The following is a 24,191-nucleotide window of genomic DNA, read 5'->3' on the forward strand; positions in this document are numbered from 1 at the left end:
TCAACCCATTTGTCTCGTAAGTATCAGAGTCAAGTATCGACCCATTCCTAATGCTATACTATACTGTCTGTCAAATTCTTGGCTTAAGATTTAACCATGATGATTTAGACAGGGATGGGATAAAAGATATTCAACACGTTAACATGACAGGAGCTGGATGGGCTAAGGTAGGAGGATGATGAAGAGATATTAAAAGATATCAAGCAGGAAAATTAAAAATGAGTTATTGTCTTAATACATTGATTTCATTAAAGTGTATATAGTGGGCTTGGTAAAAAACTACCCCTACACATGTATCCCATTTTTACACAACAATAGCATATGAAAATACAATTAAAAAAACAGGTAAATTGTAATGATAACTTTTCCATTACCTAAGAATTCACCTCATTACAATAGGATTCACCTGGAGTCTCTCCCTCCATGAATTTAAGTCATTAGTGACTGTTAGCTGTTTACAGAGGAACTCAGGGATGAGTGTGGGAGTGCTGCTGAGAAACAGAAAGTGAAATATTGCTAATGCTATCAGAAATTAAGATACCCCATACCTGAAGTTGAGCCTATAGAAATGTAATTTAAACACAACTTTTCAGGAGCATCTATAGTTGAAAAACAAAGCAGGTTTTATTCTATTTTCCAGTCACTATTTATATTGTTAATATAATAATTACCTTAATCAGGCCGCCCAACTTTCAAATTGCTCCCAATAAAGCATGCACAACTTGTGAAAGGTAAAATACTCCAACAGGCTTAGATCTGCAGAGAAACAGTTTCCTGTGTCGTAATTCTGAGAAAGGTCAAAAGGTTTGAAGTCCAACAGATAGATGAACACAGACTTAGTTAAGGTAAATCAATCTTTGGGAGAAAAAAACCTCCTATCCTCATAAAAAAAAGTAGTATCTTTTTGGGCAGGCAAACTATTGACAAACTTCGGGCAGCTAATCCACAAGACAAACATTAATATACAGAATGTGAAACGCATTTTCCCTTGGGCAAGGAGAGGAGAATCCATTGTCCATGTCATCTGTTTCTGTGAATACTGAAGATTACAATTATGTTTTGATGTTAATCCAACTACTGCAAATTTCTTGTTGCGAAGCACACTGTGAAAATGTGAGTGACAGTATAAATCTTTTTAAATTGAATTCAACACTATTGAAAAGAGCTGATGTTTTCAAATACTGTTACAAAGCCTCTGAACAAGAATAACTCTCTAAATGAAGCAGTCTCCTATAGTGACCTACTTGGTAAGAAAGACAAATAGCCAGGATAAAATCAAATTCTGCATGTCTGCTATACTGTGTGTGTGTGTGTGTGTGTATGGGTTTGTGGGTTTTGCATTTTTAGGAACAATCACCTCTAATGCTTTGATGTCCTCAAAGGCAAACTGCACAGTGGGAACTCCAAGATGGTTGATGAAATAATCCGCATCACCTTGTATCTGTACAGAACTGACGTTGGTTTCTTGGCACTTAGCTCTTCTGGAACAGTTGAAATGATTTTTCTGAAAAACATAATTTAAATTGTTAGCATATACTATGCTTCTTGGGACACCCCAAAATCAGTGCTACTCGAAATACAGTCCATAGATCAGCTGCATCCATGTCACTCAGGAACCTGTTGGAAATATAAATGCTTCGGCTACCCCCTTGTCCTCTGGAATGGGAATAGGAACCTTTAGGGATGGAGCCCAGGAACCTACGCTGTGACAATTCCCTATGGTTCTGACGTTCACTAAACTGTGACTAGCACTGGACCAAATCAAACTCTGCTTGCCATTGGTGCTCCAAAAGCATTTTTATCATGGATTTATTATGAACTGAAATGACCCTTTAATTTGAAATATTTTAAAATGATGTTGAGTCCCCCAAAAGCTTAGGTTTTTGGTTTTTTTTTAAGTTTTCCAGTAAATTTAAAAGATGGCTTTGTAGGTTATAATTCCATTCTTTTTAGAATGTTTTTTGAAAACCACATAAGGAAGTTTCTCCGTTTATTCTTTTTTAAATTTTTTAAAAGATTTTATTTATTTATTTAATTGACACAGAGAGAGAGACAGTGAGAGAGGGAACACAAGCAGGGGGAGGCTCAGAGGGAGAAGCAGGCTTCCCGCCGAGCAGCGAGCCCGATGCGGGGCTCATCCCAGGACCCTGAGATCATGACCTGAGCTGAAGGCAGTCGCTTAACCAACTGAGCCACCCAGGCGCCCCTCTCCATTTATTCTTAAAAGTATATTCCCTCAAGTCTCAAGTATGAAACTTTAATGGAAAAATACCAATCTCGTCAGCTGTAATCATGAGAAAAGTAAGACATTAGCAATGAGAACATTTACATCTCACATCAAGCAGAAAGTATGTAGTCAATACATGTTTGTCATTGAATCAAGACACTGACTCTTCAACAGCCCACCCCCATGTTTCTTTGGCATGATATAATTTCAAAAATACTTTTAAATATAACTGATCAAAAGATTTGGAAATGTGTAGTCTAATATTTAGAAAATGAATCGTTGCAACTTTTTTCGACTACAGTGTTAGATTTTTCCAACATATAATAATGTTCAATACCTATCCAACTTTCTTTGAGGACCTAAGAGAAAGAGCTTTGCAACAAAGTTAAAATCAATTACAATGGAAAGCCTGTGTGAGCATTTATAAACAAGGCAAGGTTTCAGTTTAATGTCACTTACATGTATCTTGAGTAAAGCATAAAAACCTAATTTTTTTTATAGTGAACCCCACCAATTTGCTTCTTTTGAAAGTCTGATTTTCTGAAAAGCGAGTTAATTCTCTTTCACTTCCTGATCTACTCCTGGGGCGAAGATTCCTGAAGGTTTTAAATCAACCTGGGACAGGTTAGGTAGAGTTTAAATATTCCCAAAGAAGAGCTACCCTTAAGTACTAGATTATGAAAAGCAAAGAAATTACTTTATATCATGTACAGAATTCCAAGTACTTTTGACAGCTCCAGCTGTTGAGAACTGGCACCTTTGAAGGTATTTGTTCAGCCACACTAGATTTTTTTTCCTAATTGAATTTGAATGCTTTCATCAAGCAAGACATTCACAGGTGTCCTATCACTGGAGTCTCATTATTAGCCTGCTTCACTCATTCACATTCACTGAATGGTGCCCGGATGCATTTGAATTTGTGAAACTAGACTGTTACATTCTTTTATGTTTTTAATAAGGATTTGATAGAATCTAGTCTTTTCACTCCCCACATGCTTAGCCAACAAAATTAGAAATCATTTTTACAAGTGGTTTATTTTCCCTTTACTTACATGTTTCCCTTTACTTACATTTGAGACATGTATCCTACTCAACATCAGTGAAAATACAGGTTTGGCTTTCATTTCATTTTGTATATATAATTCTTTTTTTTTTTAAGATTTTGTTTATTTATTTGACAGAGAGAGACACAGTGAGAGAGGGAACACAAGCAGGGGGAGTGGGAGAAGGAGAAGCAGGCTTCCAGCGGAGCAGGGAGCCCTATGTGAGGCTCGATCCCAGGACCCTGGGATCATGACCTGAGCCGAAGGCAGACGCTTAACGACTGAGCCACCCAGGCACCACCTGTATATATAATTCTTAATATCTACTCCAAATACTAGCCATGCTGATATTTCCTTAGAATTCTGTTAGAAAAATTTCCTTAGAAATTTTTTTTTCTCTGTCCCTGTCACTCCAATTCCTCAGAGTTGCCAGGCCGAGACATTTCTTCGTGCTCTTTCTTTGCATGTGTGTGAAGTTGCAGAACTTAGATGTTGGAAATGATGGGTCATCAGAACATCTGTTACTCTTTCATTTCCTGCTCTTCTTTCAATCAGTGAAGTGAATTGGACCTGCTAGTGGAAGGGGCTATCTGTGTGTTTTATTTCCTCTTTTAATTAAACAATAGGAAAACAATCTTCTGAAATATTAAAAAAAAAAATTTTTTTCTCAACAGAAGATTAGCATGAATTAAAAACCAACAATTCTAAATTCTACAATATGTGTCTCTGAAAGAATTAAGTTAAAAAATGTGAAACTTAAATGTAATATATATATTTTTAAGATTTCATTTATTTGAGAGAGAGAGAGCATGAGCTGGGGGGAGGTGCAGAGAGAGAGAGAGAAGCAGACTCCCCATTGAGCAGGGAGCCTGACTCTGGGGACTCTGGGCTCAATCCCAGGACCCCGGGGTCATTACCTGAGACAAAGGCAGACACTTAACTGACTGAGCCACTTAAATGTAATATTTGATACTATTTTTATTTAGTCATTATTGCTATATAATAGCTTCCCTTTGTCAAAAAGTGTGTTTCCCATATATGCCAATTGCTAAAACGACGCAAATGACCCCACTGCAATCAATTCTTGCATTCTCTGTTTGCTCTACAAGTTTCACAAAGCACAGTTCTTGTTTTGCCTCAGCCTTTCACCAGCCCAGGACATTCTTTTTGAAGCCACTATAGATACCCTAGTCTCTCTGTTCTTGCCATGGCTAATCCCATTGCATAGCTTTATTATTTTCACCGCCTTCCATTTCTGTGATTCCTTCTAGCTACGCTTACATGTTCTCTGTTTTTCGGCCAAATCAAAAGGGCAATATCCAGCCTTCAGAATTACATTCCCTAAAATACTTCCACATTCTTTTCCCTACTGTGTCTTGCTCTATTTCACCCATTTACTAACAAATCTATCTTTTCCCTAAAGGTTTGTATTACCACCTCTGTCAGTCATCTATAAAAACTTCTTTTGTAAACCAACTAAGATGCCAACAGAATGAGCATTATTTAGAATTGTTTTTAAATTGTATTTTGATGGTTGAGATCATTAAACTACTTCGATGGTGCTAAATATTGACTATGTACAGAGGGAGGCTAGAGTACAAAAAAGACAACCCAAAATTTGAGCATCAGGGACAACACAATTCCCCGAGGAACCTTCCTAGGATCTCTTCCTTACCTACGAAGCCCAGAGTTTCCCTGAGAAGTTCTGTAGAGGACTTAGCGCACCAGCTCATCCCATTTTTCCTCTTTGTTTCTCAGTCTCTCTTTCTCACCACCTCATCCTCTGCTGCCTATTCTCCTGTGATTTAACCAGTGATGAGGGGAGGAAGTGCTGTACCCTCAAGCCTGTGTTTATTTTGTTCCTTGGTGCTTTTTTTCCTAGCTATTTTCAGAGTAAAATAGGATAAAAAAGAACCCAATTTTCAGATTGGAGTTTTTCCCCCAGTCATTTCATCTAGGGATTTCACTTCAGAGGGAACATTCCTGGCATAGAAACCCTATTCTCTAAAACTTTTTATTATTCATTACTTTATAATCTAGGCCAAATTCATAGACCTTAAGTGACCCTAAATCTGTATTCTATCCTAATGTGAAGTGTTTTCCCACACAACACCTCAGTGGATTGTAGTAGATCTACATCAGGTAGGAGATAATGACCTACTCAACACCTGTGAACACTTACATCTGAGAAGGAAATAGAAAGAAATGTTAATTTCCTTCATTTTACTAGAAGTTAGCCACCATGGGAAAGAGAAGGTTGGTAACAAATTTGTGCAGGTCAATTAATCTTTTAAATTTATTTACAAGGCTGAGTAAATTCAAATTAAGTATTTCATCCAAGGGGTTCAAAATGCTCCATACTTAACATTTGATAACAAGCATTTTTATTACAGTTCATAAAAAAGCAAGTTCAGGCAATGCCTGAGGTTATGTCACTTGTTTAATTTCCCACCACAAGTCTATTGAAGACCTCAAATGAAATCACCATCTTGATCCTAAAGCTGCATGCTCTTTGCAACAATACTTTTAGGCTGAAAGGCAAAACCTTATAGTAAATGATCACATAAATGAAATACAAAGAAATTAAGTCAACATTTACCTTAATTGAATAGTGATACCAAGGCACACTGACAGATTTCTAAAGTATTTAAAAATCTGTTTGGGGCGCCTGGGTGGCTCAGTTGGTTAAGCGACTGCCTTCGGCTCGGGTCATGATTCCAGGGTCCTGGGATCGAGTCCCGCATCGGGCTCCCTGCTCTGCGGGGAGCCTGCTTCTCCCTCTCCCACTCCCCCTGCTTGTGTTCCCTCTCTTGCTGTGTCTCTCTCTGTCAAATAAATAAATAAAATCTTTAAAAAAATAAAAAATAAAAATAAATAAATAAAAATCTGTTTAATAATTCAAACATTTTACCTCTCCCACACTCTGCTTTCCCGGGCACACATAAATATTCACTCTATATTTGTAGGAAATCTAAGGTGATTACTTACTCCAACAACAAGTGTACGATTCAAAATAAAAGTACTACATTCTATACATTGTAATAAAATTGAATCACTTTCTTTTCATTTCAGTATTATTTTGTAACTTCAGTTGTATGGAAACAATTTATCTCCCTGGTTTTCCTGGGAGATTTCACAATATAGTAATGTTCCAATCGTGATAATGATGCCTATGGGTATTTAAAAAATGATTTCTCGTTATAGGCACTGAGATGGTTGATTTTATGTGTCAATCTGATTGGGCCGCTAGGTACTCAGATATTTGGTCAAACATTCTGGGTAGGTCCGTGAGGGTGTTTTCAGATGAGATTTACATTTGAGTTGGTAGACTGACTAAAGCAGATTACTCTCCCTAATGTAGTTGGGCCTTACTTCACTCAGTTTAAGACTTGAATAGAACAAAGGGCAGCCCATCCCCAGTAAGAAAGAACTGCTACAGTCTGACATTAGCAGGGACATAAGTCTTCCTTTCTTTAGACTCAACTGAAAGCATATCACTTCTGAGCATCAAGCTTGCTGTTTGGGGGGCTGGAACTCACGCCATCAGCTCTCTGGGTTTGTTCTTTCTGGGATTGTAGGGATCTTTTTTTTATTTTTATTTTTTAAAGAATTTATTTATTTATTTGAGAGAGAGACAGAGAGCCAGCACGGGAAGGAGAGGGAGGAAGACTCTGAAGCAGACTCATATTGAGCACAGAGCTCTAAGTGGGGCTCGATCCCACAACCTCGAGATCATGACCTGAGCCGAAACCAAGAGTCAAACCACCCAGATGCCCCCTCCCCCCTTTTTAAATTACATTACAACCCACTGGATGTGGGTTGTAACCAGCTATATATAACTATATATATAACCATATATAACCAACTATATATCTGTGGCATTTCTTCAATGTTTATTTAGTTACTATGTGTGTACATCATGAGTTCTTACTTGTTTTGGTTATATTTTTATGCCAGTACCTCAAGTTGCTATCCATCCTCAGTTTCTCATAGTGTATTACAGTTCTCTTTTAGTAATCTTTGAGAGGAAACACGAAGTTATACTTACTGACTCACTTTAATATTTTAAACTGGAAACTTATTTAACTTATAACGCCAGCATCTGATAATGAGTTTCTTATACATAGAATATATTTTCAAATGGTAAACTTTTTTTTTAATCAATAACTATCTTGCAATGCGTTTATTAAAGATTAAATTGAGTATGGAGAGAAACCAGCTTTTTATCTTTTTTTTTTTAAGTGAAAATTTTCAACCCCATAGGATGGGATTTTCAAAATCTCCAGTATCTCAAGGTTTCTGCAAAGGTTTAATCACCTACTTACAGAGTGTTAACAAAGCATTTTCAGCTTTAAATGGTGCAGAATTGCTATTCCTCTAGTATATACCAGTAGAACTGCCAAAGTGAAAACAGTCTAGTTCTCATCTCATTCTGTCCCTTTTTAAAACTTTAATCTTGTTCCCAAATATGGAGATATGTTACTTTATATTTGAAATACTTCAGATTATATTTAAAATATATTTATGTACTAATGAATGCTTTTAAGAGCACTCTGTAACAGTAAAGATAAAAAATGAAGGGGTGCCTGGGTGGCTCAGTCATTAAGCGTCTGCCTTCAGCTCAGGTCATGATCCCGGAGTCCTGGGATCAAGCCCCACATCAGGCTCCCTGCTCGGCGGGAAGCCTGCTTCTCCCTCTCTCACTCCCCCTGCTTGTGTTCCCTCTCTCACTGTGTCTCTCTCTTAAAAAAAAAAAAAGAAAAAAAATGAAGAAATTTGCCCTTGTTCTTACTCTAACTCATGTCTCCTCCCCCAGCCCTATATCTACTCCATTTCCCCTTCCTCTTCCCTGGTTAACTTAAGATTCCTACCAATAGGCACATGATAACAGAAGACCTATTTCTTTCTTTCTTTCTTTCTTTCTTTCTTTCTTTCTTTCTTTCTTTCTTTCTTTTCTTTCTTTCTTTCTTTCTTTCTTTCTTTTCTTTCCTTCCTTCCTTCCTTCCTTCCTTCCTTCCTTCCTTCCTTCCTTCCTTCCTTCCTTCTTTCTTTCTCTCCACTGAAGGCTTTTGTGTAACAATAAAAAGAGGTGTGTTATTTTAAACCTTAAAATAGCCACATTGCAAACAAACTGTTGGGTTTAAATAAAAAATCTCCACTAAAATAATAAAATCGTATCCACCCTATGATATCTTGTACCACAATACATTCCAGATGAATCCATCTTTTAAGGGTAAAATCTAAATCATAAAAGTATGGAGGAAACAATGGAAGATAATTTTTAATAATCCTAGAGTGGGAAAGACATTTTTGAGTATGAGAACATACCCAGAAGATTAAAAAAAAAAAACATTAATTACCCCAAAACTTATGTTTCCTGCACGACAAAAATTACCATAAACTAAAGATAATTGAAAACCTGGGGGAAAAAATTAGTTAACGATTCATTCCCTAGACAAATGGCTAGTTTCTGTAATACATAAAACAAAAAGCCTAAAAAGCCAATAAAAAAATAGTCAATGAACATGAACTGGCATTTCACAGAAAAATAACTGTAATTGTCTTTAATGCATAAAAGGTATATAAAATATCTTATTTTTACTTTATGAAAAGCTTTGGCAAGTTTGATTATGGACTGAGTTGTGAAGGATATGGGAATTCTGGTGCGTCATATTGCTAAAGAAAAAAAACTGTTACAAATTCTATGAAGGTTAAATAAATTATGTCACATCCATACAATGGAATAATATTCAGTTTTTAAAAAGAACAATGAAGCTACTTATGCACTGGAGATGTACAATCTCTAAGACACAATTTTTACAGGAAAAAAATCTTACCACAGGAGAGTGGTAAGATTCTCAATATCATTTATATTAAAAAAAGAAAAAAACTGTACATGCTCTACTACAAATGGTGTTTCCTCTGGAGAGAGGTACTGGTGAATTTTAAATCTGTGATTGAATCATCTGCCAAAAATAAATGTTAAATTTTTCAAATCTCCTCTGAACTCTATGTTGTGTTCCCAATTCCAAGATTCCCAGATTGTAAGCTAATCAATTTAAAAATAGCTTTTTTGGATAGTAGGAAAGAAACAAACCATGTAGCAGATATCTCATAGCTTCAGAAATGTTAGCATTTTACAAAATGCCTAAGTAGAAAAATGAGGTATTTAGAATTGTATCACAAGGTCCGTTGAGGACCATCAGAAATGTATATATCATTGGAGAGGGGACAGATAAAAGTAACTGCCACTTATTAGGGAAGAACAAGTTTTCTTACAGGAGAATTTGGGACAATAACATGAGTTCTCTGCTGGGGTAGGGGTCATTAAAGTAGGCACTCCAATAACCAGGAGGATACTGGGAGAGAACAGACTGCCAGAAAGTGGTGGGGAAAACTGAAAACAAAATTCCATTTATCATAATCATGATTTCCTTGAGGACCATTCTTGTTTACATGGTTTGTGTGTGTTGTATTTTCTAGACAAGTATCAAGTTATTATCAAAATATGCTAAATATGGGCCACCTCACTTTCTACAAGGAGACATTTACATAAGGATTTACCATTTACAAACAAACATCATATTAGATCATAATTCAACCCTGGGAGATGGATAAAAATAAGCAGTATTATTCCATATACAGATTAAAAGCTTTGTTGCCCTCTAGGGACATAATGATACAAACAGAATGGTGAGCAGGGATTTCTAACTAGATCATTACATTGTTGTCCCCCTCCCCTCCCCACCTCTACCCCCGGTCTAATAATCCCCCTCCCCTCCCACTCAACTATGGAAATAAGAAAGGGGTTCTTCCTTCATACAGAAAGAGCTGGTAGGCTGCTGATTAATCAATTCAATTAAAATTACCTTACAGTTTAAGAAAATGGTGACTTAAAAAATTTACACATAAAGAGACTCCATAGAGCCCTCTGCCACTTTGGCATTTTGCCAATAGGGTTTGCTGTGGGTCGTTCTGATCGCTAAACCTATTTCTTCATTCAAAGCAAACTATATATAGAATGACAAGCCCAGGGCCCTTCCAAAAACTGTACTCTGATTCTATCTAAATGAAACCGTGACCATATTGAAAAGGTAAAGCAGAACCATCCCAATTGACCTTTGGCCAACGCACTGGATGAACATACACTCCCCCCACCCCCACTGTACAATTCCTATAGGACCTTTAATGACCGAAAGGATCAAGATATAGATTTTATGTCTCAGTGAAGGATAACAACTCTGGCTTCACAATGCTGTTCCATGCTGAGGAATTGGCTGACATCACATAACTTCAGCTATTATTTCACCAGCCTTCTTGAGGTTTGTCTTAAATAGCTTCTCCTGGCCTCACAGGCAATGCTATTTTAAATAAGACGGCGTCAGCGTTTCAGTGATGTATTCCAGCTGCCAGGCATTAAAAAATTAACTGAAAAACCTAACTGGTTTTCAGTTCAACATTAACTGTCTCAGGCTGCAAATATTTTTAATGAAATATTTAAACAAACGCTACTGTAGATGAAACAGTTTAGTAACTTCCTTTCAAAAAAAAAAATCAGACGTTTCAAGAAGAGTAAAGGAAACAATTGGAGTTGTTCTGCATAAATTTAGCATCGTTCTGTAGATAGCAGGAGGAAGCTTGCTGTTCTCTCTATGACCAGGCTTACAGGGCAGTTGTAAATCAGGTGTGTGCTTTCAGGTATTTTAGAGGTAATTCATTTAATTTTAGGAAGGCACAGGGAGAAAAAGCTGAAAAATGCAGACTTGGCAAGCCAGGAGGGCCAAAGGATGTGGATGGCATACCATCATACATTACCATTTCAAGCAAGTTAAGTGCTGAGAGTGAGAAATCAGGCAGAGGAAATAACCCCATCAGCAGTACTGTGTCTAACTCTGACAGATGACAGCATCATCGTGTAACCTGAAAGCCCAGCGCCATGAGAGCTGCTAGAGTGGGGATGGCTTTGCTAGAGTGAGTTCATCAGAGCTTTGTAGCCACCTTGTATCTTAAGGAGCATTGTGCAGAGGATGCCCGGGCACTACCCATGACTCATACCCCAACACCAATCCCCGCAGGTCAGGTTTCTTTGGATCAGACCTAGGACCATTATTCTGGTCACAGTGTACCAGGAAGCTTTTGCACATACATTACTTGTTTGAACTCAATTCTCATTTGCATTTTTTCTGCCTCTCCTACATGTTTTTTGAGGTCAGAGAATTTGTTTGTCTACCTTTCTATTGACCTCCTAGTGATCAGCACAATAAAATGGGTAAGATCAAAGTTTGTAAAAACGAAGTCAATGCAATCATATCAGTGTTTTCCAATGGGAGGGAATGGGAAGGGAGAGGAGAAGAAAAGACCAAACACCATTTGGCTTGGCCTAGGTTTAGACCTGAAAATGACTGGATTCAGAGTTCTAAAGATTTCAGGAAGCTTGAGGTTGACTTCAGGTAATTCCACGAGTCATAACTGTACTGGAAATAATTCCTTGCTGGGCAAAATCCGCTTTCAAGAAAACTGTGTATCCTATTAGGTACCTGGAGGAAATCAGCAAGTAGGTACTGACATCACAGAGTACATTGTGATAAGTAGGTGCTTGAGATAAACACTAAAAAACAATCAAAGCATGACCCACAAATAGACTGCAGACGAGATAGACAATTTTGCATTCTCCCTTAAAAAGTACGTCTCTTCTCAGCAGGACGACTTTAGTCAGTTACTTAACTTCCTGAAGCCTCGAATTTCTCTAATGTAAAAAGGAAATGTGTGTACAATATGAAAAGGTTGAGAGGAGTAAATTAAATAATGCATGCTAAGCACTCAGCACAAAGTCCTCCTTCAGAAGTACTTAGAACCCAGCTGTTACTATTATGAATTACCTTTATTGCTGAAGTAACCAACAGACCACACACACACACACACACACACACACCCCCACCCACCCACCCTACATTTTTGGCAATGTCTTTCTACCAAATCTGCTTAAAACTATTTTTTCCTGCCTTCTAAGACATGGAATGCCCCTATTCAGAAAGTAAATCTTTTCCTGATTATCTAATGCACTTTTTCTCAATGAACTTTGGTGAACTTTGGTTTTAAAGGAGGTTCTTTTCACACTTTTTTGTTTTTCTCCTGTCTGAAATTAATCTCTTTGGATTTTATAAAGTAGTTCATGTGACAGAATTGTATTTTTTTATTTAAATATGCTTACTAAATGCATTAAAAGAGAATTTTTTAAAATGTTATACAAATATTAAATATTATAAAATGTATTGCCCTTTTGGAATCACACACACACAAAAAAAGGCTTTTTCAAAAAAATAGGGTAAGGCTGTGTAAAAGATGATTATTTATACCTGAGAAATGATAGGGTATCATTTCATATTTTTTCAACCAGTATCAAGGAATTCTTTTATTAAGGTATTTTATTTTTCTTAAATTAAATTTTCCTCAATAAATTATTATTTCTAAAGAATAATTTTTAACACTATGTTGTTACAATAATTGTTATTGTAGACACAATCTGTATAAACTCATGACATTTTCTCATTAAAATATCTATTGAAACAAGATAAATCTGTGATGGGAAAACACAAGGAAAAATATTTAAAATAGTATTATAATTAACAACAATAAAAAGTAACAAGCGAAACAGTAGTGGTCTATCATAAAAATAAAAAAGCAAGGCTTTATTCTTCATTTACAGAAATATGAGAATAATTTAAGAAGGCCTAACTTTATAATAGTAATATTTTCATTTCAGCCTTTGTTATTATTTTTTGATCTCTTATTGGTTTGGCACTATTTTTTATGGTTAGCAATGTATAAAGTGTCACAATAAAATTTGTTCTCCACATAATTAAAAAAATATATATATATACATATACATAAATATATGTATATATAAAATAACTAACTTAGGACGCCTGGATGGCTCAGTTGGTTAAGCCTTCCTCTCAGGTCATGATCTTGGAGTCCCAGGATCGAGTCCCACATCCGCTCCCTGCTCAGTGGGAAGCCTGCTTCTCCCTCTGACCCTCCCTCCTCTCATGCTCTCTCTCTCCCTCTCTCATTCTCTCAAATAAATAAAATCTTAAAAGAACCCCCCCATTTTATATTTAACAAATATGTATTTCATAACTACTATGTGCCAGGTGCTTTCATATATAATATTTTATCTTTATAACAATACTTTAAGGAGGAAATAATTATCCTTAAGCGGTTTTATTTTTATTTATTTATTTTTAGATTTTATTTATTTGACAGAGAGAGAGCACAAGTAGGCAGAGAAGAAGCAGAGGGAGAGGAAGAAGCAGGCTCCCTGCTCAGCAGGAGCCTGATGCTGCAGGGCTGGATCCCAGGACCCTGGGATCATGATCCGAGCTGAAGGCAGATGCTTAACCAACTGAGCCACCCAGGTGCCACCCCCACCCCAGCTGTTTTAAAGCCACCATTGCTAAAAGAAATTTAAGCAAATTATCTGTGGTCATTTAGATAGTGAGAAGGCCAAAATTTGGACCACAGTTTCTGTTTCCAAGTCCAATATTCTTGATTCTTTAACCCCAAATGCTGGGATTCCAAAGAAATCAGCTTTCCCCTTTTCCCCACATCTGGAACTCAAAGCACGTAGAAATGAAGGCTACTTTGATAGCAGACTTTGTGTTGGATTTGACATTTTGCAGAGAGACACAGAAATCACACAAAAGACCACTTGGCATGTCTTCTTGCCATCTGCCACCTTTAAGACTCGCCTGGATGTGAAATAGTTGCTTCAAACTTAACTCATCAGAGATTAAATTCTACATTATGCTAAATAAAATAAGTCAGTCACAAAAGAGACAAATACTGTATTACTCTCATTATATGACTGCTAGTGACTGAAGTGTATCCCCCACAAATCCCTGTGTTGAAGCCTTTACCCGCAAGATGACTATTTTTGGAGATGCGCACTGTGAGGAAGTGAAAAAGGTTAAATGAGGTCATAAAGGTAAGACCCTAATCTGATAGCTCTGGTGCCCTTAGGAGAAGAGGAAGAGGCACCAGAGTCCTCTTCCTCTCTATCATGTGGGGACACAGCAAGAAGGTGGCCCTCTGAAAAGAAAAGAGCTTTCACCAGGAACCAGCACCTTGATCCTGGACTTCCCAGCCTCCAAAATTGTGACAGGTAAATGTCTATTGTTTAAGCCACTCAGTCTATGGTATTTTGTTATAGCATCCTGACCAGGTTAATACAATGAAGTATCTAGAGTAGTCAAATTCATAGAGACAGAAACTAGAATGGTAGTTGTCAGGGACCAGGGGAAGGGAAAATCTGGGGTGTTGTTCAGTATGTTTCAGTTTTGCAAGATGAAAAAGTTCCTACAATTGGTTGCAAAACAATGTGAATATACTCAGTACTACTGAACCATATGCTTAAAAAATATGCCCATTATACTGGAATTAAAATAAATAAATAAATACTTTTTTAAAAAGTTAAGATGGGGGCACCTGGCTGGCTCAGTCGGTGGAGCATGGGACCCTTGATCTTGGGGTTGTAAATTTGAGCCCCACGTTGAGTGTAGAGATTACTTAAAAATAACATCTTAAAAAAAAGTTAAGATATAAAATATTTTATTATATATATTATACTACAATTAAGTATTTTAAAATAAAAATAAACCAAAGAATAAAGTATTGATTTCTCTTAAATCAGCTTTTTTCCCAGTATTCCTTTTCTCCAAAAATGGTCCCAGCATTCACCCAGTTGCTCACATCAAATCTTTATAGTCATTCTTTACTTTTTACCTTCTTTTGCTGCCCCTTACACATGTAATCTAGTGCTTCTCAGACTTTAGCATGTAAGAAATAACCCAGAGGGCTTATTAAACACATTTTTCTGGGGCCCCATTCCCAGACTTCTGATTCAGAGGTCTAGGGAGTCTCAAAGAGAAAGTACAGGGGTAATAAGTATGAGGTAAGAGCTTAGAGAAGTAAAAGGAATTACTATTATTATAGAGATTATTTTTAATATAGAAAAAAAAATTTATGTCAGTTCTTAAAGTTCAGAGAAACAAGATGTTTTTCAGAAATAATAAATTCCCCAGAGTCCTGAGTCTGTCTACCCAATTTTTTTTGTTTATGTTTGTCATTCAGTGAGATGATGACAACTTTAAATCGACCAAATGAAATAATTTCATAAAGAAGTCAATGATAGCACTCTACCTGCAGTACAATTTTTATCATTTGGAATCAAAAATATATCTTCTCCTTTTTTTAAACTACTGGTTCTGAGAGCTAGGTTTCTAACATCTATTATCTTATTATTTAAATACTTTATACAGAATATTGACCTATATATTCTTATATTTTCATAGTGCTGTGAAGTAATTAGGATATTACAGTGATCTGACAGATGAGGATATTGAGATACAGATAGGTAAGCAATTTCTAATGATCCTATAAATGATAAGTAACAGACTGTAGTAGAATTTGACTCCTACTCCAGGTTTTTCTTTTTTTCTTTTTTTTTTTTAAAGATTTTATTTATTTATTTGAGAGAGAGAATGAGAGAGAGAGAGCATGAGAGGGAGGAGGGTGAGAGGGAGAAGCAGACTCCCTGCTGAGCAGGGAGCCCGATGCGGGACTCGATCCCGGGACTCCAGGATCATGACCTGAGCCGAAGGCAGTCGCTTAACCAACTGAGCCACCCAGGCGCCCCCTACTCCAGGTTTTTCTTTCCCCCTTCTTCATGGTTTGTCAAAAGATTTTTTTTTTCCAATTGTTGCTTCAAATATTTTCCTCTAGTTAAATTTATTTATTTTTTGGTAAATATTTGTCAAGGAGGAAGCAGGAGATGAGCTGTTATCACTACATATCCTTATGCTGCACTGTGCTGATCCCTTTCATAAATGCCAAGGTGACTGGCTAACCTGAGCCTGCGCCCTGAGCTCTGGAGTCCATTGCTCTCTGTCTTGGTTGCATCAGGACAACTATCCTTAAAGATGACTGCTCGCAAGTTAAAGTTTAAAGAGAGAGTAAGAGGATTTTTCTTTTTTTTTGGAAAGTCAATTCAGTTCAAATCCTAAATATTTGAGAGTAGGTAAAATGTTTCATTAATTATCCTGCAACTCAGAAACAATAATCCTAGCATGATACTAATAACTAAGGCAAGGGGGGTGCTCCTTTTCAAATAATATTAGGGATGCATGATTAGTTCCAATCTTGCAGGGTTGTCAACAACATGCATGCCCGTAAGTAATCACAGATTTCTTCCTCTCTCTCAATATGTATGTGTATGTATGCATGTATGTATGTATGTGTATATATTGTTTATATATTATAACCACTGCTGAACACCTACTAAGTGTCACATGTTCTAGAGAATATAAATTATTAACAAAATGCATACTTTCTATTTTCAAGGATCTTGGGATATAGTTGGGTCGGAAATGCTTACCCATATGAAATGCTTAGATGATTTGTAGAAAATTTGTGCTTTAAAGCGGACAGTATATTGGTTTGAAAATTACTTTTGGAAGTTCACATAAATCTAGCAGAACTGAACAGAGTCTACTGATAAGAAATCTTTGGCAACAGCACAAAGGTTAGCAAATAATGCAGTAATATGCACCTACTGCTATCTGAAAGACAGGTAGGAGTTTTAACAATAGACCTTGTTAGCTGCAAGATTCTTTTTGGATAACTGAGCACTGTGGTGGATAGATACATTATTATCATGATTACTTTATCAGTTAAACTTGGGTTTCGGTTGCAAATTCATAAAGTCAAACAGTAATATATCATTTCCTTCTCCTGACATGGAACAACTTAAAGAAAGACACACAATCCCCAGCGTCCCCCACCCAAAAAAAAGTTTAGGACTCACCTATAAATAGACTCTTGGCCCACAGGAGGTAGACTAGAATTAGAAAATATTTGAGAGCTCCTATTCCTACAGTATGTCACTTTATGCCAAATTGTATTGCTCCTGAGGCTCTGAGGAAAATCTGCAAAAGGCCTTCTTAGATGTGCATCACCAAGTTTCAATGAATTGTGTTCTAATTAGACAAGGATAGCAGATTTAGAATAAGGAAAATAAAAATTGATAACAGATAAATTGCATACATTTAGGCTAATTCATATTTTATATAGAGGTGTTTGCTACTTAATTTCTTTAAATAGTATTTTCTCTTATGTTAAATATGTAATATACACCATTATTTTGGGTTTTGCTTATTAACAGGATTTTTAAAATGATTTTAAAAGTTGATAAGCCTACAATAAATTATATTCTTCTACATCATCAATGAAAACAAATTGGTACCAGCCTTTTAGAAAGTCATTCAGCAGGATGTATTCATTCCATACTTGAAAAAAGATATTCTCTGATACAGTGATATTATGGCTGAAACCTATCCTATGTGACCCATCTAACAGAATAGGAAAACTATTTACATAAAAATATTTACCATGTCATTACTTATATTATAATATATTATACTTTGGGATGAATTATGTAAATAGAGAATATTAGAAATAACCTAAATACCCCTAGCCATAATGCTTAAATTCAATCTCATAGTCATTAAACATAATGATCATAAAGGGTAGTTGCATGAAAATGCTTTTGAAAAAATACTGCTAGACTAACCTTTAAAAATGTAAAACCTACCCCCATGATCTTCCTTCCTAGTTTAAACTCTCCAAGAGCTTCCTGTTATGTTCAAAATGAAACCCAAACACTGACTCTGGTTTGCAAAGCCCAGCCTGATCTGGCCCCTGGCTACTTCCTCACTTGTACCACATGTTTCCTTGTCCACTAACATCCCCCACACTTAGGACTACTTCATTCCACCATTTGGAATGCATGTCCCCTAGTTTTTGCTTGGCCAGCTCCTTCGGGTCTTCATTTAAAGGTCCTCTCCTCCCAGAAGACTTGCTTGATTATCCAATATGAAGTCGTCAGTCAGTTACTCCCTATCTTGTCCCCTTGCTTTAATTTTCTGCGTAGTACTTCATTATCATCTGACAATCTCCTGTCCACTTCTTTATTAATTTGTGTGTCACCGGGCTACTCCATTAGAATGCATACTCCAGGGGCGCCTGGGTGGCTCAGGCGTTAAGCGTCTGCCTTCGGCTCAGGTCATGATCCCAGGGTCCTGGGATCAAGCCCCGCATCGGGCTCCCTGCTCGGCGGGAGGCCTGCTTCTCCCTCTCCCGCTCCCCCTGCTTGTGTTCCCTCTCTCACTGTGTCTCTCTCTGTCAAATAAAATCTTTTAAAAAAAAAAAAAAAGAATGCATACTCCATAAAAGCCCAGATGCCTACATACTGTCGCTGGTACATAGAAGATGTTTGATAAATATTTCTTGAATGAATGTGAGGAGGTTCAGAATATGCCACTGCAAAAATATGCTACTATGACAAAAGAACTGTTTTGAGCTGAAGGCAATTGAGAGGAAGCAGACACAAGGAAAACTCTTTGTCCTCTTCCTCTCTACTAGGAGGGGCAGGGTGAACACTCCTATCAGCCCAGAGGCAGATGGTACCAGAGGAATCCATATAACAAACCCTATAAAAGCTTACCATCCCATTACTTTCCCCCATATATTTATCTTCCCAGTTTGCTGCCCTAAAAGCCTAAAACTTTTCCTTTGTCTTATCTCTTTTCTACTAATTTGGTCCTTTGTAAAGATGCTATATAAGTCCAAGTTCTAAACACCCCTTTCAGTTATTCATCAATGAGTTTTCTCATTCAATGCACATGTTAATAAATTCTGTTTTTCTTTTAGCAATCTATCTTTTGTTCAGTCTAATTTGTAGGGCTCCAGCCAGAGAACCTAGGAGAGTAAAGTGTTTTGTTTTCCTCCCTTACAAATAAATCTATCGATACGAATAAGTCTTTTTTATTTTTTTATTTATTTATTTTTTATTTTTTTTAAGATTTTATTTATTTATTCATGAGAGACAGAGAGAGAGAGAAGCAGAGGGAGAAGCAGGCTCCCAAGGAGCAGGGAGCCCGATGCGGGACTCGATCCCAGGACCCTGGGATCATGACCTGAGCCGAAGGCAGACGCTTAACCATCTGAGCCACCCAGGTGCCCCCTAATAAGTCTTTTTTAAACAGAAATATCCTTTCAAAGAAAAATTAGCTATATTTAAAGAGGATTTTGTGTAAACCTTTAAATGATCACACGATGAGCCTAATTGGGAGGCTACAATACCCAGCTACCATTACTACTTGGGAATAACTTCTGTAATTAAAACACATAGGGTTCCCAAGGAGATGAATCACATTTTAGCATTGTGCTTTTTGAAGCAAATAAAATTTCACAATGTCAAACATTTACAAAAACCCAAAGTAACATATAATTAAGAAATAAACTATTTAGTACAATGTATAAATACAAGAGCTATATATGGAAAGAAAAGATTCATGTGGGATGTAGCTGTTTGGGAAGTCTCTATGAAGAAGACAAAACTTAATTCAAGGACAGTTAGAGGGCTTTGGACTCAACCGGGAAAATAAAAAGGATTCCAGGAACATTTGGTAAAAACTTTTTTAGGGAAATTTAAGATACGCTCATCCCTTATGACTTGCTCTTTTAGAACCTTCTAACCCTAAACTCCCCTAATTTCTATCATTTGGCTTAGAGCCCAGGATAATACAGGACCACTAGGAAATTCCAAGTCCTCAGATTCTCAGGTAATATGTAATAATTTATTCATTTCAGAAACTTGAAAAGCTTGAACTAATGTGCAGCCGGTCAGGAGATATCTAGAATTTATAGACTGTTCTTAGCTTCTAAGCATATTTATTCAGCATCCGATACATTAAGAAACATATAATGACTTAGATATGAGACCCAAGTCATTTCTGTTTACTTCCTAAGGCCTTAATATACTTACAAATACAAACCGAACTATCAGCAAAAGTGGAAGGTAATTATTCAGATATAAATATGGACATTTAACAAGATGCCTATAATTTCTTTTTGTATATTGAGTGCTTTGAAAGGCAAGAAAGTAAAGTAAAAGGAAAGCTTAAATCTTTAAAGGTAGATTTAATTTGGTGGCATTTGATACAGACCATAAAAGTTTTTAAATATTGATAAAATATATAATAATCAATCTATCACCAGTCGTATCGCTTAAAGTGCACCCACTTAAAATTAAGTGAGATTAGATTGGACTTTATTCCCCCACTGAATCAAGCAATTAATTCCAGGAATTTCGGACAAACCACAGGTACACACTTGAATCCCCATCTGTAAAAATGTTACAAGTCATTATGTTCATCAGTGTATGTCTCTAAATCAATAAAATGGTATAAGAATGCAACATAAGCAAAGAGGAAATTTTAATACATTGTATAATGCATGTTTCGCATCTTGTTATACTTTTATTAAACATTCAGCTGCTAGCATAGCACTATAAGGCTGTGCAACAAGAGCACACATATTAATAGAACATTTCTCTAACAACTTATAAAAAAGAAACACGCAGATTTTGACAAGCACATAATATGGTAAACCTCAGTAATATGAAAGTATAGCTGTATATTTCAACATAAACTGAATGTTCAACATTTTAAAATACCAATAGTGGGAATAAAGTAATTTAATAGGCAGAATTGCCCCTAGTCATTTGCAAACCACTGAAAATTTGCATGTAAAATTTAATACTCTATTTTCTTTTTCACTAGAGACCTTATTGAAGAGAGGAGAAAAGAGCAAATGTGAAGAAATCATGTACTAGTGAGTATATTGTTCTTTTAGAAACTTCAAATAACGGAATAGCAACACTTCACTGCATTGCATTTCCAATGGACTGCAATTTCAGCCTAACATTTCGTAACATTCTCATGCTTGCCTTTGTCTTATAAGTTTGGTTATAGTTATTATTCCTAATATATATGTATGTATATATATACATATATATACTGTATATACATATTTTTGCATAGTTTTTATGAATTTGCACAGTTTACAACATAGTTTTAGGACAATAAATGATACAACATAAATCTCTAGTATAATGATATAGGCCATAAACACTCCATGTTTACCACAAAACAGAATTACTATTCTAGGGGATACCTAGATCTCCCTCCTGTGTAGATTTTGTCATATATAAAGGGGTACAGCAGAAAATAATTCACACTTTAAGAGGGATAACACTTTCTGATTTCCATGAGATCCTTAATTTAATTGTGAGGGAAGATTTAAAGGCTAAAATAAAGTGTGAAGCCAGAAGTTTTGTCATTAAAAAGTTCTTTTCTATCTCCATTTGACCAAAAACAAAGCATCTGACCGGGAGATGACAGAGACACTGTATTTCTGTTTATTCCTGCTTAAGCTAAGTCTTCCTCATGCTCACTCCTGTGAAAGCCAGTGGTGCTGGGGCCTCGCTGACTGCGGTTTCAAGGACAATCACTCCTGAACGCGTCCGTTTCCTCCCCAGCTCAAGGGTCTCATCCTTCTTACTTTTTCAGGGTTCCCTGGTTCAGATAATGAAACATTCAAGCATTGCCTACAGCTAAGCCAAATTCACCACCACCTCACCAAATGCACCATCAATTTGGTGGCAAGGACACACACAATCTCCAAATTGATTCTGTATTGGGTCTTCTCAGGTCCAATTCCTAATTATCCCAAAGGAAAACTTCACAGAAAAAAATCAATTTTAGAGTGGCCTGTCATTCTTTGATACTATTTCTCCTCTGTTTTAACATTTTGTTAAGCATTAAACTGATCTGGTGCCTGTGTTTCTTCCAAAGAAGGTGGCACCAATCAAATGCTTTAGAAATGTGTGAGCTTCCCTAGAATGGCAAATATAGAGAGATTCCTTCCCAACAGAAGTTTCTGTATTTGCTGCCTTAGATGAAGTTCCCACGCCAGAAATACCCAATTAATAACAACTGCACAACTGGAGATCCCTAATTCTATGTCCCTCGTTGTTTATTCCAAATATGTTTGAGGTCTGAGCAACTTATTCTGACCAGTCAAATTAAGAACACTACTCAGATCCTTTCTAAACTGTCCCCAAGATAGGGCCTATGATCACACCTTTCCTGTAATAAGGAATGAAAGTATCAATCAATAGTCTTAAAAATATCTTTATCAGTTAAGAAAACAAAAACAAAAAACACCTACCTACATTCCTTGTCTTTTTACAGAATCTATAAGCAATAGTATATTTGCCTTCATGTTTGGTCAGACCTAATGAAGCTAATATGTGTCTTAGAATCCACGTATTGCCATGCATCTTAAGGTAGAAAAATGATGCTCCTTTTCCTTTTCTCCTTCTCTTTTCTCTGAAAGCCAGTTTTTATTTGCCTTTTCATGTCTGGGGGTCCAGTGCAGTTGAAACAGTTACCTTAGACTAACGTGACACTCAAAGGTCTATTATGTTTTCCAGAGTCTCCCAAATTTTTAAAAAGATGATGTTGATAACAGGTTTTCTGACCAGTCTACCCAAAATGTCAATGGTTTGCTGATGACCTCCCCTTCAACAAAAGCTCACAGCATGATAGAAGAAAAAGAAGGCTTAGGATTTAAAACCATGTAGGTGATATTACATTTAAATAATACTCAAATAAAATTCAATTTAATGGGAAAATATCCAAAGTTACATAATGCACAAAATACTTTCAGCACTATAAAATGTTTTATTATAAGTTTGGTAGCTGCATTATTATTGCTGCTATTATTAACATTCAAATGAAAAAAATGAATTTATTCTTAAATATTTATTTAAAATTGCCTAAAAGGAGCTCTTATCTTCATGGTTCAGAGTATGGCTCAGTCTCTAAAAGGCAATATGAACAAGAGCCCAGGCCCAATAGGCCTAGGTTAAAATGAAATAGTAATCTCCAGAGTTCCTTAATTACTTGGAACTATTCTGTCAAAGTAAGAAACTGCTCTTATAGGAACACATTAGAGCAGTCTGACTGGATTTTCTGGAATCACAAATGTTAGTTAGTGTACCTTGGGTCTAGACTAACAGTTTTCAATGAATTTTAGATATTTTATTTATACAATAATTTTGTAATTTTATATATACACATATATTCTTATATATATACACATATATATAATACATATACATATAATACATATATAATAGACTCCTATATATAATTTAGACATATATATATAATATTATATATATATTTTATATATATATAAATATAAATATACATATATTTATAAAAGATTTTATTTAAAGAGAGACAGAGCAAGCACAAGCAGGGTGGGGTTTCAGAGGGAGAAGGAGAGCCTGAACAGAAAGCCTAAGGTGGGGCTCTATCCCAGGACTCTGGGATAATGACCTGAGCCAAAGAAAGGCACTCAACTGACTGAGGCACTCAGGTGCCCCAGACTCCAATATATTTATTAGTAACAAGGACTCGCTATGCAAGCAGAGGAAAAGCTTTTCAGAATCTCTAGGGGGAAAGAGAACGATCAGTTTAGATAGACATAGAAACAGCCATCCCCTTATACCTTAATGAACCACCTTTAAGCTGGGATGTCTCTTCCAATAGAAAATCACTGCTTTAGACCTCAGAACTTTGGAAAATATAGCAAGAAACAGGGTTCTGTGGCTAACAGGAAAATTGATTACTTAATGAATTTATACCATTAAACTATTGCTGATGAATCCAACTGGAATAATAAGCCCCATTTAGGAGGAAGAGTGAAGACGAAGAGTAATCAAAAGAGAAATCCATACTATTATGGAAGTGGGAGGTTAGGAAGTGCTGGAATATATTTAGATGAAATAGAGAGCTGCATTAATCATTTGTCAAAGACTTAATAAAAATCAAATGAGTTCAACCAGAAAACTTTCAAATTAGACATATTAGCTGTATAAAATAAATATTATCTAAAATGGAAATAAAAGGTAGCTATACTCCATCAAAAAGAAAGCTATACTCTAATTT

The 24,191-nt window shown here is 36.2% G+C and overlaps 1 protein-coding gene across 1 annotated transcript in view; it reads right to left on the reverse strand.

The window, feature by feature from the left end:
* NAALADL2 (N-acetylated alpha-linked acidic dipeptidase like 2) overlaps positions 1 to 24,191 on the reverse strand; it is a 911,251-nt gene that overhangs the window by 214,868 nt on the left and 672,192 nt on the right. The window contains exon 10 of the mRNA XM_021702572.1: positions 1,358 to 1,504. Within this exon, the coding sequence (XP_021558247.1) occupies positions 1,358 to 1,504 (147 nt within the window). The remainder of the gene's footprint in view (positions 1 to 1,357; positions 1,505 to 24,191) is intronic.

Source organism: Neomonachus schauinslandi, chromosome 1 (assembly GCF_002201575.2).
Source record: "Neomonachus schauinslandi chromosome 1, ASM220157v2, whole genome shotgun sequence".
NCBI lineage: Eukaryota > Metazoa > Chordata > Mammalia > Carnivora > Phocidae > Neomonachus > Neomonachus schauinslandi.